Below are 16,892 nucleotides of genomic sequence, written 5' to 3'. Positions count from 1 at the left end.
ATGATGGACAATAGAACATTCACTCTGACAGAAAAATTCCTCATCTGCTCACATAGGGGCACAAAATGAATGTTCTAAAGCCTGGTATCCAATTTTCTGGCTAAATACCAAGAAGTCTTTTTTGGTCTAGAGAGCAACTTTCTATTTTTCTGGACTCTTTTATCATCTTTTTTTTTTTGCCTGACAGGAACAGCTGACCTGCCTTCAAAGTGTGCATCATCTTTTGAAATAGGGATCTGCAAAAAATATTCTTCCTAGTAAACTCAGTGTTTGTCTCTACCTGTTTAAAGTAACAGCTGATACCATGCTTACCCAATTGACTCCTAACAACCTTCTTCCAAATAGCAAACAAAGCCAAGAGTAAACAGCTGGGTAACAGGTTTAATTGTCTTTCCACTTCACTGGGAGACAGTGGCTTTGGAGCTAGGTAGAGATCTAGACTTCAATGCTAGTCCTACCACTTATTAGCTGTGTGACTCTAGGGAAGTTTAGAGTCTAGACCCAAACCTAGGTTCCTCTTCTGTAAAATGGAGATAATAATTCAACTTACCCTACAGGGTTGCAAGGCTGAAATGAGATGAGGCATGAAAGAGTAGTACCTGGCACCAAGTAAGCACTCTGTATGTGTGAGTTCTCATTTCACTGTGGTAGCTGACCCTTTTGCTTTTGACAGAGTATATGTGACAGACTTTGCTAGTACATAAGGATAGATCCGCATTTTGTAGGGCCCGAAGCTTAATTAGAGGGAGGGGTGTCTCTTTAAAAATACAAAATTGAGTATAAAAGTGAGTATTTACATAGAATGAGAAAAGAGGTGCAAACACTAGAGTGCTGAAGAAGATTCAAACCTCTTCTTCTGAGAACTCTGTAGACAATAATCTGAAATGCTTCTGAAGAAGTGCTTCCTAATTGAAACCTGGCGTCCTATCTAGAACACTCTACAGCTCCTGGCGCATATGGGAGCCCATACAAGTAAGGGGTCCTGAAGCTTAAGCTTTGTCAGCCTAGAGGGAATTCTGCCTCTGAAAGTGTACAATATAGATTTTTCACTTACTTATTTTATTTTTATGTCATTCACCTGGCTTTTGGCTTGTAATATTAATTACATCTTATGTTCTATATCTTTGCAAGCAGATTGTTAGAACAAAGTTCCTGATATTCACAAGTCCCTTAAATATAAAAGGTCATATAGGAATCACTGTTTCATCTGACGATCGGTGGCTACAGAAATCCCACGTTCCATTTCATCCTGCTACACTGCTTACAACCTTCTTCCCAATAGCTGCTTCACCACATTCCTTTCAGTGGAAAGAGACCAATTCATTCCCATCCCAAACACCCTGTGGTCAATCCTGTTGTGTTCCACCCCATGCCAAACTACAGCCACCTGTGAGATGAGTGGCCCAGAAGGAAGAGCATTACAGGGAACATCATTCATTGAACCCCAAGTTTTATGTTCCTTTTAAGACAACAGAAAACCATGAGTGCTCTGAATATAGAGCAGCAGTATTCAGACAGTGTTCATGGCCATGAGAAATTCTTGCATCTGGAGGAGGAATAATAATAATAACTTTTCCTGGCCAGGCGTGGTGGCTCATGCCTGTAATCTCAGCACTTTGGCAGGCCGAGGTGGGCAGATCACGAGGTCAGGAGTTCGAGACCAGCCTGGCCAACATGGTGAAACCCCATCTCTACTAAAGATACAAAAATTAGCCAGGCATAGTGGTGCCCGTCTGTAATCCCAGCTACTTGGGAGGCTGAGGCATGAGAATCACTTGAACCTGGGAGGCAGAAGTTGCAGTGAGCTGAGATCACAACATTGCACCCCAGCCTGGGCAACAGGGCTAGACTGCCTCAAAAATAAAAAAAATAAAAAAAATAAAATAACCTTTCCTTTTTTCTCTTCACCTTCGATGGATATACATCAGCGATGAAAGCCTGCTTAGAAATGCTGAGATGTGCAGAATATACAGGACCCTGGGTTAGAGCCAGTTATGACCTAAAGGTGCTGTTTGCTATAGTGCTTCCTTAACCTATAATGCCTCAGATGCCTTGACTACAGCCTCCATTAAGATTTAAGGTATTTAATGAAACCACATCTAACTCAAATTATCAAAATCTCTTTTCTGAACAATATGTGTTAAAACTACCTCTAAAAAAATTATCTCTAAAGACACAGCAATAACTATTACAAATCTTTATTTTCATTTTGAATGTGTTGCTTTTGGAATTTCTCTGTGGAACAACATTTTCTGTCTTAATAAACAAAGGCAAAGCTGAAGACATGACAACCATTCTCAGGTAGGTAATGGAATGCAGAGGTAGAAAGATCACAGGCTGCACAATAACCAGACTGTGCTTTAGGTTCTAGTTTGTCACTGACTAGTTTTAAGACCTCAACCTAAATACTGTTTTTGTGTGTAAGTTTCCTTATCTATGAAACATAGGCAATAATTCCAATCCTGAAGCAGTCTCACAGACATATTCTATGGACAGAGTGTAGAAAGCAGTAGGCGTCTACATGGGATGAGGAGGTAGCTGAAAACAGTAGGTATGAATGTATTTACATGACATTCTCTTAACACTGCTAAAGAAAAAAGTATAGTTAAGTAGCCCTGGATACAAGGAATTTTGGTTGTTAGTATCAGACTTTATTTAAACATTACCCATATGGTGAACTTCAATATATTCTTGGAGATCAAAAAACATTTTACTTCCTACCTTCTCTTATCCCACTTTCCTTAATATCACTACATATCTACATCAATCAATCAATCAATCAATCAATCATAGTACTTACTAATTTGCTATAATTACTTCTTCTTTTTCTTAGATCCAGGTATCAGCTTTATTACCTACTAAATGCAGGCACAGGCCAAGCTGGACCCCCACAGGCCTCCCTCAAGGGTGGGTCCCTAAGTCAGGGAGGGTGAGGGACATATGCTGAGGAGCAGCTATTCCAAAAAAGCTTTATCAATATCTTTGTTGTCTGTACAGCCTGAGAGCCCCATGACGAAAGGGACAGTGCTTTATAGCTCTTTATATTCCTGATGGCTAGCACAGCATTTGAACATAGAAGATATCTGGCAAATGTGTCCTGAATGTAAATATGAATTAATAAGAAATCACCATGTTTAAGTATAATTATGGCATGTTCCCTGGTCATTTCCAGACCATATCATTGGAATTTATTTTAAACTGACACAGTAGTTAATGAAAGTCCTTAAATGTGTTTTTGTTCATTATTCTATTCATACTTTCTTAAAGCAGCTGAAGAAAACCTTGGATTTCTTGTTGCTTTCCCATTTTCTCTGAAACTTTGTTTTTTGTTTTTTTGTTTTTTTAAAAGACAAGGCCTTGCTTTGTCACCCAGGCTAGAGTGCAGTGGCTCAAGTAATCCTGCCAGCTCAGCCTCTTGAGTAGCTAGGACTACAGGCACAAACCACCATGCCCAGCTAATTTTTAACATTTTTTGTAGGGACAGGATCTCACTATGTTGCCCAGGCTGGCATCAAGTGATCCTCCTGCCTTGGCCTCCCAAAGTGTTGGAATAATAGGTATAAGTCATGGCACCTGGCTTTTTGTTCATTTCGTATGAATGCTTATTAAGTATCTCTTATGTACAAGACAGGTAAAAGCGTATAAAAATTATTAAGATAAGGTTCCTCCACAAAAGAGCTGTCATGGTAATAGGGAGTTTTTTGTGTTTTGTTGTTGTTGTTTTCAGTTTAAACTGTACTACAAGCCAAAATGATGTATATATTTGATCTAAAAGTGGCACACAAGCTGTGCAGTTATAAGTTAAAGAGTAATTAAAGCTGGAGGTCTGCCTAGAAGTATGATGGCTAGAAAGATAAGAGCAGGAGAAAGCCCCGAAAGTACACGGGGACCAGCCGGCAAGGGGCCTTGAATACCATGGGAAGGCATTTTCCTTCATCCTACAGGCAGGGAGACTCACTGGAAGCTCAGGAGTTACACAGCCAATATATTTTTAGAAAGTTAATGGTGATAGCAGTGGGGATGGATTATAGAAGGTAAAGAAGCAGAGATGAGTTAAGGTGAGAAAAGATGTCTTAAATTAGAGTGCTGAAAATAAACATGGGAAAAAGGGTTATATATCACAGAATATGGTGAGGAACTGACAGAACTGAGTTAACTGGCTGAGTGTGGGGAAGGAAGAGGTAAAAGAGAAGGTGGCTGGAACTGAGGTTTCTAGTCTCAGTAAGGACAAAACAGGTGATCAGCGCATGCTGGTTACAAACACTGAGATAGAGCACAGGAAAAAGGATGAGGCAGTCTTTTCAGAAGGCAGAGGAGAAAATGGGTTTGGTTTGAGATATTATCAATTTAAGGCACCTGTGGAACATCCCATGGATGTCTAACGGTAGCTGGCAATCTGGACGGACAGTGAAACTGTAAGCTGGGGGCTGTGGGGAGGGACTCACCGAATATCTGTGCAATGAAAGATGAGGGAAAGGTCAAGGGTAGAGATTTACCTTGACAGTCAGCACAGATATAAGCAATAGTTAAAATTCATTAAAGAGGGAATTTTATTTGGGAACAAAGAAGGGCCAAGGTCTAGATGAGGAAGAAAAGCCAGTGAGTGAGGATGAATGCGGTACAGCTCAAAAGTAGAAAGGGGTGAGGCACTGTGGCTCACGCCTGTAATTCCAGCACTTTGGGAAGCTGAGGTGGGAGGATCACCTGAGGTGTCACACAAGATGAAGTTCTAGAGATCCGCTGTACAACAACATGCATATAGTTAACAATACTGTAATTTACACCTAAAAATTGGTAAGAGAGTCAATTTATTTTACGTGTTTATTTACTGCCCCACTCACAAATTCACCAACCAAAAAAGTCTCCTTGGAAGGACCAATGAAAACAGTTGTAAGGGCCTGGCGCGGTAGCTCATGCCTATAATCCCAGCACTTTGGGAGGCTGAGGTGGGCGGATCACAAGGTCAAGAGATCAAGCGGTGGCTCACGCCTGTAATCCCAGCACTTTGGGAGGCCGAGGTGGGTGGATCACGAGGTCAAAAGATCGAGACCATTATGGCTAACACGGTGAAACCCTGTCTCTACTAAAAATACAAAAATTAGCTGGGCATGATGGCACGCGCCTGTAGTCCCAGCTAATCAGGAGGCTGATGCAGAAGAATCACTTGAACCTGGGAGGTGGAGGTTGTAGTGAGCCAAGATTGCACCACTGCACTCCAGCCTGGCGACAGACCAAGACTCCGTCTCAAAAAAAAAAAAAAAAAAGAAAAGAAAAGGAAAAAGAAAATAGTTGCCTGTATAGTTTATTACTGTATAATCCATATCAGTTTGAAAATACTTAAGTCTAAAGTCCATAAAAATAGTCATAGTTCCCTCTCCCTTCTTCTACCAGTACAACAGATTTAAAAAATAGGACCGTTCTTATTGATTTCTTTTAAAAAAAAAAACAAACCCAAAACAAACACCTATGAAAAATGTACTTTACTATAATCCCAGCTACTTAAGTAGCTGAGGTGGCAGGATCACTTGAACTCAGAAGTTTGAATCAAACCCAGGCAACACTGCAAGACCTCATCTAAAAAAAAAAAAGAAATAAGAAAGAAAGAAACAGAAAAACATACTTTAAACCTAAGCTAACCAGTGAATGACAATAATAAATAGTGGTATTTGTGCTCTTATATCTTTTGTTTATTTCTATGTTTAAACTCTTCTCCCTACCACAGCACAAATATTTAATTCATTTCTCAAAAATTGGCATCATTCTTCAAACTAAAAGAATGAATTAAATGTAAACATCAGCTCACAGAAATTTAAATGTACCTGGCAAATTCTTACATATGAGTTATTCCAAAACCAATATATCTAATATCTGCACAGCACTAACACAAAATGTGAATTTGCTTTCTATATTATATATTCTAGTCTAAAACAATATGTCTATTTAAAACATTAGGGAAAATATTCCATGGTAATTAAAGTTCCTAATAAAAAATTATAAAATACTTGTTTTCATAGGATTCCTTTTTTTTTTTTTTTTTTTTTTAAGACGAGGTCTCACTCTATCTCCCACGAGTGCAGTGGTGCAATCTTGGCTCACCACAACTTCTGCTTCCCAGGTTCAAGCGATTCTCCTGCCTCAGCCTCCTGAGTAGTTGGGATTACAGGCGTGTGCCACCACGCCTGGCTAATTTTTGTATTTTTAGAAGAGACGGAGTTTCACCATGTTGGCCAGGATGGTCTCGAACTCCTGACCTAAAGTGATCCGCCTGCCTCGGCTCCAAAAGTGCCGGGATTACAGGCATGAGCCACCATGCCTGGCGAATAGGATTTCAAAATATATTTTAGTCGACAAGCTGTGAAGATTCTTCATCCTTACAAAAACAAACAGGGCTCCAGCTACCATTATCAGAATCTAAGAGAGTTAAAAGTTCACCCATTGTTTTATAAAGATGTTAATGTACTTTCAGGAGGCAAACAAAAATATTGTAAATAATATTTGTCACAATAGAGGTTGTAATCTGTAATCCTTGTGCAAGAACGGGGGAATGTATTCACTCAATTACTAGAATACAAATATTATATTCTTAAATTTAGGGCAGTATTTTCTCCTGGTATAAAACCATTACACAAGGCTGAATAAATACCAGGAATCAGAAAAATCCAACAAATATTTATTTTAAATAAACTAAGAACAAACATCGTACTCAAAACTGCTGCAGGTGGCTGGGTGCGGCGGCTCACGCCTGTAATCCCAGCACTTTGGGAGGCCAAGGCAGGCAGATCACCTGAGCTCAGGAGTTCGAGACCAGCCTGGGCAACATGGCGAAACCCCGTCTCTACTAAAAATACAAAAAGTAGCCAGGTGTGGTGGTGCATACCTGTAGTGGTGCACGCCTACTCAGGAGGCTGAGGCACAAGAATTGCTTGAACCTGGGAGGCAGAGGTTGCAGTGAGCAGAGATTGCACCATTGCACTCCAGCCTGGAAGACAGAGTGAGACCTTGTCTCAAAAAAAGAACTGCTGTCCAAGAGTTAGGTAGACAATACAACCTCTGCCATCAAGAAATCTGTCATTCGATGGGTGAAGAAAAAGTGAAGTACCTAAAACACTAAACAAACACTAAACAGAGTAAGAGCAGACAGTACAAGAAATGTGAAAGGAGATGAATTCATATTTGTTTGGAGATTAGAAAGTGTTTTGTGAAAAAAGCAGTGGTTGAGATGGGCCTTGAAGAATGAACAGTAGGAATGTAATGGGAATAGACAGAAACAGGAAAAGCAGTATTTTGGATAAGGAGGAAAGAATACGAACAATGACACAAAAGCAAAAAAGCACAAGTATGTGTCAGCAACAAGAAATAGTCTAGGGTAATGGGCTTTGGGTACACATACTGATGAAATGAGCCACAAGAATATAGTAGTAGGCCAAACTGGACAGACCTGGGGTCTTGGTGAAGCCCCCTTGCCACTGGACCCTCTATTATCATTCACCCAGATTCCCTGTCACTATCCACTACAAATGCAGAACAGCTGTGATACTACATTCTGATGGGCTATTAAAGATTAGCAGATGTCACCAGCTGAGAGGGAAAAAGAAAAGAGGCATTCCCAGACAGAAGACCCAGGAGGAAACCACAATGTGAGAGCCTGAGCCAGTGTATGTCATGGGGAGGAGATGCAAGTGCAAGGAGGTTGCGGGTTGGAGCAAGGGAGAATATGGCAGGACTGGAGACAAATCACAGAGGAACTAGTCTTCTATGGTGAGGGTTCTTCTTTTGGACTGTCATAGACTCCGCTAGCAGTCACTGAAGTCGGGACGAATGATCAACCTGGCTCCCTCAAGGAGGATCTTAAGGAGTACCTTTAGCATTCCTTGTGGAGGAATGGCCCAGTACTACCCCCCTGGGCACAATGGCAGATACTATTTCTATGCCCTAGCAATCAAAGTGGTAGGAGCAGGTAGCATACTGATTCACCTCCCCCACCCTTTGACAAGTACAGGGGAGGGCTGAGCAGCCAGGAAACATGTGGGCGCTCTTCACTAAAGCTGGGATGGGAGTAGGACAGAAGGTAAGGACTGGCAGCTAGTGGGCTCAGCCCAAGGGCTCTTATCTACAAATGTGCCCAGTGTCACAATATGACTCTGCATTAAGTCATTAGTGACAATGTCATAAGGAACTATAAACTAAGATATTACATTTAAGAATTTCTCTTAGTGTTTGAACTTGCACATGGGTACTTTCGAGTGTACTTTCCATCTTCTTCTCTCTGTCCAGCTCTCTGTCATTCTGAGTCTCTCTCACTGTCTTTCACCTCTGTCATTCCCCCTCTTCATTTCCTCCTGCTCCCTCTAAGTCTATTTAAATTATAAAACTAAATGAAAGCTTATTTATAAAACAACATTTATTCCTTCTTATAGATGAATGAGAAATTTTATAGTTTTCTAGCATGTTTTAACTTCATTTTTTCTTGTTGTTTTATTAGTTATGCACGTCTCCCCCTCTAGATTTAGAATTTAAAAAAATCCAAATACCTCCCATTCCAAGTATAGAGTATCTCTAGAGTCTAGATATAATGGTAGATTACTTCAAGCTAACTCTGCTGAAGATAGTTAGAGGTCTCTCATTTAATGTGACTTTCTCCAAATTCCAATATTGCTTACTGTACTGGGCTTACTACTCTCCTATCTAGCTCTGACCCACCTTTACAGCCTCAAATCCAACCAAGTGCTTCCATACATCTTATTTTACAGTCTGACCGGGCATACCCCGGAAGTCACTGAGCACTCAGGCTCCTCTATTTTCTGTGTAGAGTGCCTCTCCTCATGCCAGCCCCTACTTTTTTACCTATTAAAATCTTACTTTTACAGCAAGACCCAGTTCAAGTTTATTGTCCTCCTAAAAGCCTGTGCCAGCTTCTTTAATAATCACATTCCTTTCCATTGTCCCCTACAGTTCCATAGCTAGTTGTCTGAAAGCTGATTTTCCCCTGAATGAGTGAAAGCTCCAAGAAAAAGAATCATGTACTTATTGATTGCTGGATTTCCCCTGGCAAATAACCATATGCTTTATATATAGTATATACTCAATAAAAAATTTATTGAATGAATATTTACTCTTGGATGAAAGCAATACATACAGTATTGATGTACGATTAGGGTCATACATCAATGACAGAATTAATTTCTTTTCATACGAGTACAAGGTGATCAAGAAAACAAGGGATGTCTACTTTCTATTAGAGTGTGATAGCCAGGTTGGGTCTTGAAGTGAGAACTCACATCATAAATCCTAAAGCATTAGAACACATTGAATTATTTAAATCTTCTTTATCTGAAAGCTGTTAAACAAAAAACTTCCATGTACTTAAGAAATAAAATAAGGGGATCCTAGGAGGAAATGAGAATAGAAATTCCATCCCTGCTCACTAATTTTAAGGATTTCATTAACAATATAAGCCATTAAGCCACAAGAAAATGTGCGAAAATGAATTATATGTAGTTCAGTGGAAAAATAGTTTATCTTCATTAAAAATTGCAGTATCAGTGGGGTGCGGTGGCTCACACCTGTAATCCCAGCACTCTGGGAGGCCAAGGCAGGTAGATCACCTTAGGTTAGGAGTTTGAAACCAGCCTGACCAACATGGTGAAACCCTGTCTCTACTAAAAATACAAAAATTAGCCAGGCATGGTGGTGGGCACTGTAATCCCAGTTACTTGGGGGGCCGAGGCAGAAGAATTGCTTGAGCCCGGGAGGTGAAGGTTGCAGTGAACTGAGATGGCGCCACTGCGCTCCAGCCTAGGTGACAGAGCCTGACTCCGCCTCAAAACAACAACAACAACAACAACAACAAGAAAAGAAAAGTAATTGAAAATGAATAGTGCTACTTCAGTGAATGCATCAACGATAAAAAACTGAAACAGCCAAGTGTGGTGACTCAGGCCTATAATCACAGCACTTTGGGAGGCCAAGTGGGAGGATCTCTTGAGCTTAGGAGTTTGAGACCAGGCTGGGCCCCACAGTGAGACCCCATCTCTTAAAATAAAATAAAAATAAGAAAGTGAAAGAGCCTTTTTGCTGATATGGACAAAGTTTCAGTGGTGTGGACAAAGTTTCAGTGGTCTGGACAGAAGATCAAGCCAGCCACAAGATTCCCTTAAATGAGAGCCTAATCCAGAGCAAGGCCCTCTTTTCAATTTTATGAGAAGATGCAGAAGAAAAGTTAAGTTTAAAGCTAGCAAAGGCGAGTTCATAAGGTTTAAGGAAAAAATCTTTCTCCGTAACATAAAAATATAAGGTGAAGCAGCACGTGCTGATGAAGAAGCTGTAGCAAGTTATCCAGAAGATCTGGCTAAGATCATTAATGAAGGTGGTTACACTAAGCAATAGATTTTCAATGTAGACAAAAAAACCTTCTATTGGAAGAAGCAGCCATCTAGGACTTTCATAGAGGAGAGAAATCAATGCCTCACTTCAAAGCTTGAAAGGACAAACTGACTCTTCTGTTAAGGAGCTGATGCAGCTGGTGACTTTAAGTTGAAGTAAATGTTCACTTCCCATTCTGAAAATCCTAGGGTTCTTCGTAAGAATGATGCTAAATCTACTCTGCCTGTGCTCTGAAATAACAAAGCCTGAATGTCAGCACATTTGTTTATAGTATGGTTTACTGACTACTTTAAGCCCATTGTTGAGACATACTGCTCAGAAAAAGATTCCTTTCAAAATACTATTGCTCACTGGCAATGGACCCAGTCACCCAAGAGCTGTGATGAGGACGTACAAGGCCAAAAATATTTGTCTTCATGTCTGCTAACATAGTATCTATGCTGTAGCCATGTTTCAAGGTGTACTGCCACAGACAGTGGTTCTTCTGATATATCTGGGCAAAGTACAAAGAAAAACATTCTGGAAAGGAATCACCATTCTAGATGCCATGAAGAACATTCATGATTCATGGGAGGAGGTCAAAAGATCAACATGAACAGGAATTTAGAAGAAGCTGATTCCAACCCTCATGGATGACTTGAAGGGATTCCTGACTTCAGTGGAGGAAGTAACTCTAGATGCAGTGGAAATAACAAGAGAACTGGAATTAGAAGTGAAGCCCGAGATGTGACTGAATTGCTGCAATCTCATGATGAAACTTGAACAAACGAGGAGTTGCTTTTTGTGGATAAGCAAAGAAAATGGTTTCTTGAGATGGAATCAACTCCTGGTAAAGATGCTGTGAACACTGCTGAAATGACAACAAAGGATTTAGAATATTCCATAAACTTAGTTGATAAGGCAGGAACAGTGTTTGAGAGGACTGATTCCAATTTTGAAAGTTCTACTGTGGGTATAATGCCATCAAACAGCATTGCATGGTACAGAGAAATCTTTCATGAAAGTAAGAGTCCATCAGTGTGGCAAATTTCATTGTTATCTTATTTTTAAAAATCGTTATAGCCACCCCAGCCTTTAGCAATTCCCACCCTGATCAGTCAGCAGCCATCAACATTGAGGCAAGACCCTCCTACTGGCAAGAGAACTTGTTGATGAGGCTCATATGCTTGTTAGCACTTTTTAGCATTAAGGTATTTTTAAATTAGGATATATTACTTTTTAAAAGAAGTAATAGCATTGTGCACTTGAAAGACTACAGTATAGTGAAGTATAACCTTTATACACCCTGGGAAACCAAAAAATTCATGTCACTTGTTTTATTTTATATTCGCTTTATGGTGCGGGTCTGGAACTGAACCTGTGGTATCTTATCTCTGACGTATGCCTGTGCTTACTATTTTTCTGTGGAATAGAAGCAATATTAGCCTCCCAGTTAGGAAAAATGGTTATTTGCTATCTGTTTCCATGACTCCTGTTTCTAAGTTATAGAAGACAGAAGTTCTAAACGTTTATGACCATCATACCAAATATAAAGAAATATCCTAGTTTAGTATCAGAAAGCTGCGATGACGGTGCAGATTCCAGACCCAGACTGCCCTATTCCTTCGCTTAATGGCTGTGTGACTTTGCCAGGCTACTTAACCACTCTGTGTCTCAGGTTCCACTCCTGCCAAGGGGGAAAAAATGCACCTATTCCATGGTTTGTTTTGAGTACTAAATAGGTTATCAAATCTGAGCACTTTAAAAACTGCCTGACACACAATAAGAACTATTTAGTCTTAGTATTAAAAATTCTCCAAGATTATTTAGCGAACAGAAGATCTAACTTAATTACTAAGTAACTAACTTAGCTAATAACTAAGGATTATGAATGTGGGCCAAAAAAACCCCACCAACATGTATGGAATTTTCTATTTGATGGCAGTCACATTATTAGCATCAAACTCCTGTGTGTACTTGCTCTGTTTCTACAAAGTCCATTCCACAGTTAATGCTCTTGGAGGGCTAGCATTTATGAAACATGGGTCTCATAAAGCACCACCACGTACAACAGAATGCTTATTAATTTAACTAGCTGGTAATTTCCCCTCCAAATTTCCATCCTTTAGGCCATTTAAAAATCTTTTTCTTCTCTCCCTTTATTTATAAAGCATATAAAAGTTGAGGAGTAACTGAGAAGAGCACAGACTTGAGGGAAAGAGCCCTCCATGCCTGGCTGACACGCCATAGCTTCTGACACTGGAGCAGGGTTCCATAAAGATGAGCCCAGCTTTCCTCATTGTGTATTCTTTAGTATGGCCCCTCATGCAACCCAGTTTAACTTCTCTAGGATAAATACGCAGGTTTATTGCATGTGTCTACAGACCTGTTCTCCTAGGCTCCCAAATGCATTTTATTCATGCTGACAACTATGACTGAAATACAAATTAAGTCTGGATAATGGTGTAAAGATGGTAGTTGGATTTTATTTATGCTGATTGGTCGGGGGATCAGTTGGGGTTGGGGAAGACACAGAGTTAGAGAGAAAGGCTTTGGCCTGACTTACGTGTTATTCTTACTGGCTGCCAGATGCTGAGAAAATTCAAACTGGTCCAAATAGAGCTGCTGATGGAGTGGTACGCAAGGGCTGCACAGATTTTCTGGCACCAGAAAAATTTTTTACTTCCTACAGATAGGCTGGGCACAGTGGCTCACCCCTGTAATCCCAGCACTTTGGGAGGCCGAGGCGGGCGGATCATGAGGTCAGGAGTTCGAGACCAGCCTGGCCAACATGGTGAAACCCCATCTCTACTAAAAATACAAAAATTAGCCGGGCCTGGTGGTGCATGCCTGTAATCCCACCTACTCGGGAGGCTGAGGCAGAAGAATTGCTTGAACCCGGGAGGTGGAGGTTGCAGTAAGCTGAGATCGTGCCACTGCATTCCAGCCTGGGCAACAGAGTGAGACTCCATCTCAAAAAAAAGAAAAGAAAAGAAAAAACGGCCCCTTTCTGCTTAAGTAGGAATGAAAACTAACTACTGAATGTTTACTATGACAGGTGTTTACTGAATTTACATGGTTCATAATATCTTCTACAGCTATGTGACCTAGGTGTTGTTAGCACTAAACTCTGTATGAGGCAACTGAGTCTCAGAGATAAGATAATATGCCCAGGTTCAAAAAGCTCCTAAATGGACCAGGATTCATACCTAGCTCCTGTCTGATTCAATTCTGCTCTTTTTAAAAAACAAATTATTAAACAAAGACTATTTGGAAAATATCAGAGTAGTCGAGAACTTAAAAGTACATTTCTGCTTTTCATATTTTCATTCAGCATTTAAGTTTTGCTTCCCTTTACAAAACACGCTGCTTTTCAAATTAGCAGGAACATTCTTAGAAGAATAAGACGTGACAGGGTGTTTATTGTGCTTCTTGGGTGGTTGTGGTATGCAGCCTTATGATTAAAACTATGGTTAAGGTATGGCGCAGTCCCAGCATGACACATCTGAACGTGTTTTATGGTTTGAAGGGGGAATTACCAAGGTTTTGCAAACTTTAAAAACTTGTGCAAGACCTTCATTGTGGTTTATATATAGAATTGTTTTGAAATGTAGAAGTACTACCTAACCATGCAGTGTTCTCAAAACTGAATCATTCATAATCCTTAGAAACCTAAAACAAGCAGCTTAATGATTTCTTTACTGTAATGATACCAGCAACTAGAAACACAGTAACTTCAAGGCACTGGTTAATAACTTTAACCAATTATTTCTCCTAAGAGTTCTAGGAATATTATTTTATCCCTTTGCAGAAACCAAAATATGAAGATACAAAATTGAGGTTTAAACTGAGTTTTTGATAACTAGTGAACCCCAAAGGGAAAAGAAAGATGAGTGATGAAGGGGACTGAAATGGGCACTGGTCTACTGGATGTTAAATGTCATGGAGAAATCAGGAAATAAAGACTGATTTGCAGAGAGGGCTGGTGTTAGAAACTGTGTTGTGGATGCTATATGTATATTTTTATGTTTTTAGAAGACAGAACTATACTTGTAAAACTGTTTTATACAGAATTTAGCTCAACAATATATGTATGAAAATGGAAAACGCTAAGACAATATGCTAATAGGTAGCTAGGATTTTGTGACAGATAAGAGCAGTTAGTTTCAGACTCATATATTATAAAGACAAAGACAAATTATTTTAATAAAATATGTCTTTTTTGAATATTATATAAAAGGCAGATTTTAAAAATTTGAACTCTTAAGAGGATACACTCAAAAACAGATTACAGGTCAGGCGCAGTGGCTCACGCCTGTAATCCCAAACCTTTGGGAGGCCAAGGCAGGAGGGTTGCTTGAGGTCAGGAGTTCAAGGCCAGCCTGGCAAACATGGTGAAACCCTGTTTTTACTAAAAATACTAAAAAATTAGCAGGGCATGGTGGCAGGCATCTGTAATCCCAGCTACTCGGGAGGCTGAGGCAGGAGAATCGCTTGAACCCAGGAGGCAGAGGTTGCAGTGAGTTGAGGATCACACCACTGCACTCTAGCCTGGGCGACAGAGTGAGACTCTGTCTCAAAAAAACACCAGATTACAAAAGATAATAATCTCCCCAGGCCTGAAGGAAAGCAGTATGCAGATACTTGAAGAGCATGTATTGGCCCTGGGCACCAAGATATTGTTCATACATGCCGCATAAAGATTTATTTTTGGCACCACAAAGTCAAATGTGTTCTTAAAAACATTATTTTCTTAATATTTTTCTGTAGGCAAAAATATCAAAGAAAAGAATCATAAAATGATCTCAGAAAAAAATAAAACCATAGGAAGAGAACTGTCACGTTCTGTGTTTTGAATTCACAGATGGATTTCTTACTGTAGGTTAGAGCCTTTCAAATCTCTTGTCATTCAGGATATGAAATTCTAATCTAGTGGCGTGGCCAGTTGAGGCTCAGACTAATCAAATACGCTGACTAGCTGAAACAGGAGGTGCTTCACTTCCTTACTTCTGGTTTACATCTCAAACTGGCTCCTACTTGCAACTTTTGACGGTCACTTGCTGTGTATGCCTTGAAAATGCCACGGTGTGGAGTGAAGAATTGTGGGCACCTAATTGAGTTTACTAGATGAAAAGTTCCATCACCCTGACTCACCTCAGTCTCCTCTGTCTTTAGGGAATGGCTGAATTTTATACAAAGCCTATTTATAAACCACTGCAAGTGATACTTGCATTCATCTTACACTGTGACATCATTTCCTCATCAATAATTTAAGCACAAGAAATGGATTAAAGGGACTCTGAAGGGACTTCTCACACAGGGAAAAACAGAAACCAATTCAACTCTTCAAAATACTAATTCAGTCCTCTTACCTTGTTCTTTGATCTGACGAATTTGCTTCACAGTTTCTTTTAAGATTGCACATTTGTCAGGTTTGAAGTTAAAGTTGTCTATATCATTAAAATTTGCAAATATCAGCTCTGCAAGTTCTTCTATATATTTATTTTCCTGTTCACGATTACGTTTTTCAGTGTTCCTTTTGGGGCTTAAAAGAAGAAACACATTTTTTTATGATGTATTTGAAAAAGAGCTATTGTGAAAAAAATGAATGTGTTAAACAAGTTTAATACAAAGATAGCAAACAAAAGTTACCTATATCAATGCAGAAATAACTTGCGGGGGACAATTTTCCAAAAGTGTTCCATGTTTAAAAAAAAAAAATCAACCTAAGCCCACTTTGTAATGAAACTATCTGTTCAATGTGTTTGGCATCTCCCACTGGACTGTCCGCTTCACGGTGACCAGGACTGTGCTCACCACTGTGCTTAGTGCAGTACTTGAAACAAGTGGGCATCAAATTAATTGACAAATAAAATAATGTTTCAACAAGGTAAAGGAGGTTATATTTTAAATTTTATTTAAGATTAGTAAAAGGAGAGAAGTTAATCCAGTTATAATAGGAATAAATTTCAATAATTTTTGGTAAAATATAAAAAATAAAACCAGATATTTATAATTTTATAGACTTCTTCAGAATGTTAGTAAGCAAACCAAACAGCCTTTTTAGGTAATGCAAAAAGTCACAACACAGCTAGAAACAAAAGCGAAACTGAGCCAGGAAATATGTTAACTGTCCAAGCTGAATGACATGCAAAATATAAACAAACAGTCCAATTTCAACTAAAGTTTAAAAAGGTAATGGAATGGAAAAATATCGAAAGAGGCAAAATCTTCTCATTAGAATGTGACAAAATAGTAAACTCAAAAGTTCCTTTTCATAATAACAGCATACAATTATTTTCTCAAGTGCAAAGGGGGGCCCATTAAATGACATTGAAACAGTACAACAAGGAAGAAAAGCAAGTTGCTTAATGTAGCAGCTTTCTGTATTTTTATATATAATTATTTGTATATAATATTAATTTAAAAATTTCTGGATTCACAATAGACTTTCATATATTCATCTCTAAATATGTTTGATTTTCATGAAGTAATACATAATATAATACAATGTCTCTATTTTATAGTGT

The 16,892-nt window shown here is 39.3% G+C and overlaps 1 protein-coding gene across 17 annotated transcripts in view; it reads right to left on the bottom strand.

The window, feature by feature from the left end:
* NCOA2 (nuclear receptor coactivator 2) overlaps nt 1-16,892 on the bottom strand; it is a 297,264-nt gene that overhangs the window by 87,452 nt on the left and 192,920 nt on the right. For all 17 annotated transcript variants that reach the window (XM_050801549.1, XM_050801540.1, XM_050801542.1 and 14 more), the window contains one exon: nt 15,735-15,907. In XM_050801549.1, coding sequence (XP_050657506.1) covers nt 15,735-15,907 — 173 coding nt within the window. The remainder of the gene's footprint in view (nt 1-15,734; nt 15,908-16,892) is intronic.

This window comes from Macaca thibetana, chromosome 8 (genome assembly GCF_024542745.1).
Source record: "Macaca thibetana thibetana isolate TM-01 chromosome 8, ASM2454274v1, whole genome shotgun sequence".
NCBI lineage: Eukaryota > Metazoa > Chordata > Mammalia > Primates > Cercopithecidae > Macaca > Macaca thibetana.
This window is presented reverse-complemented; position numbering and strand designations above follow the sequence as displayed.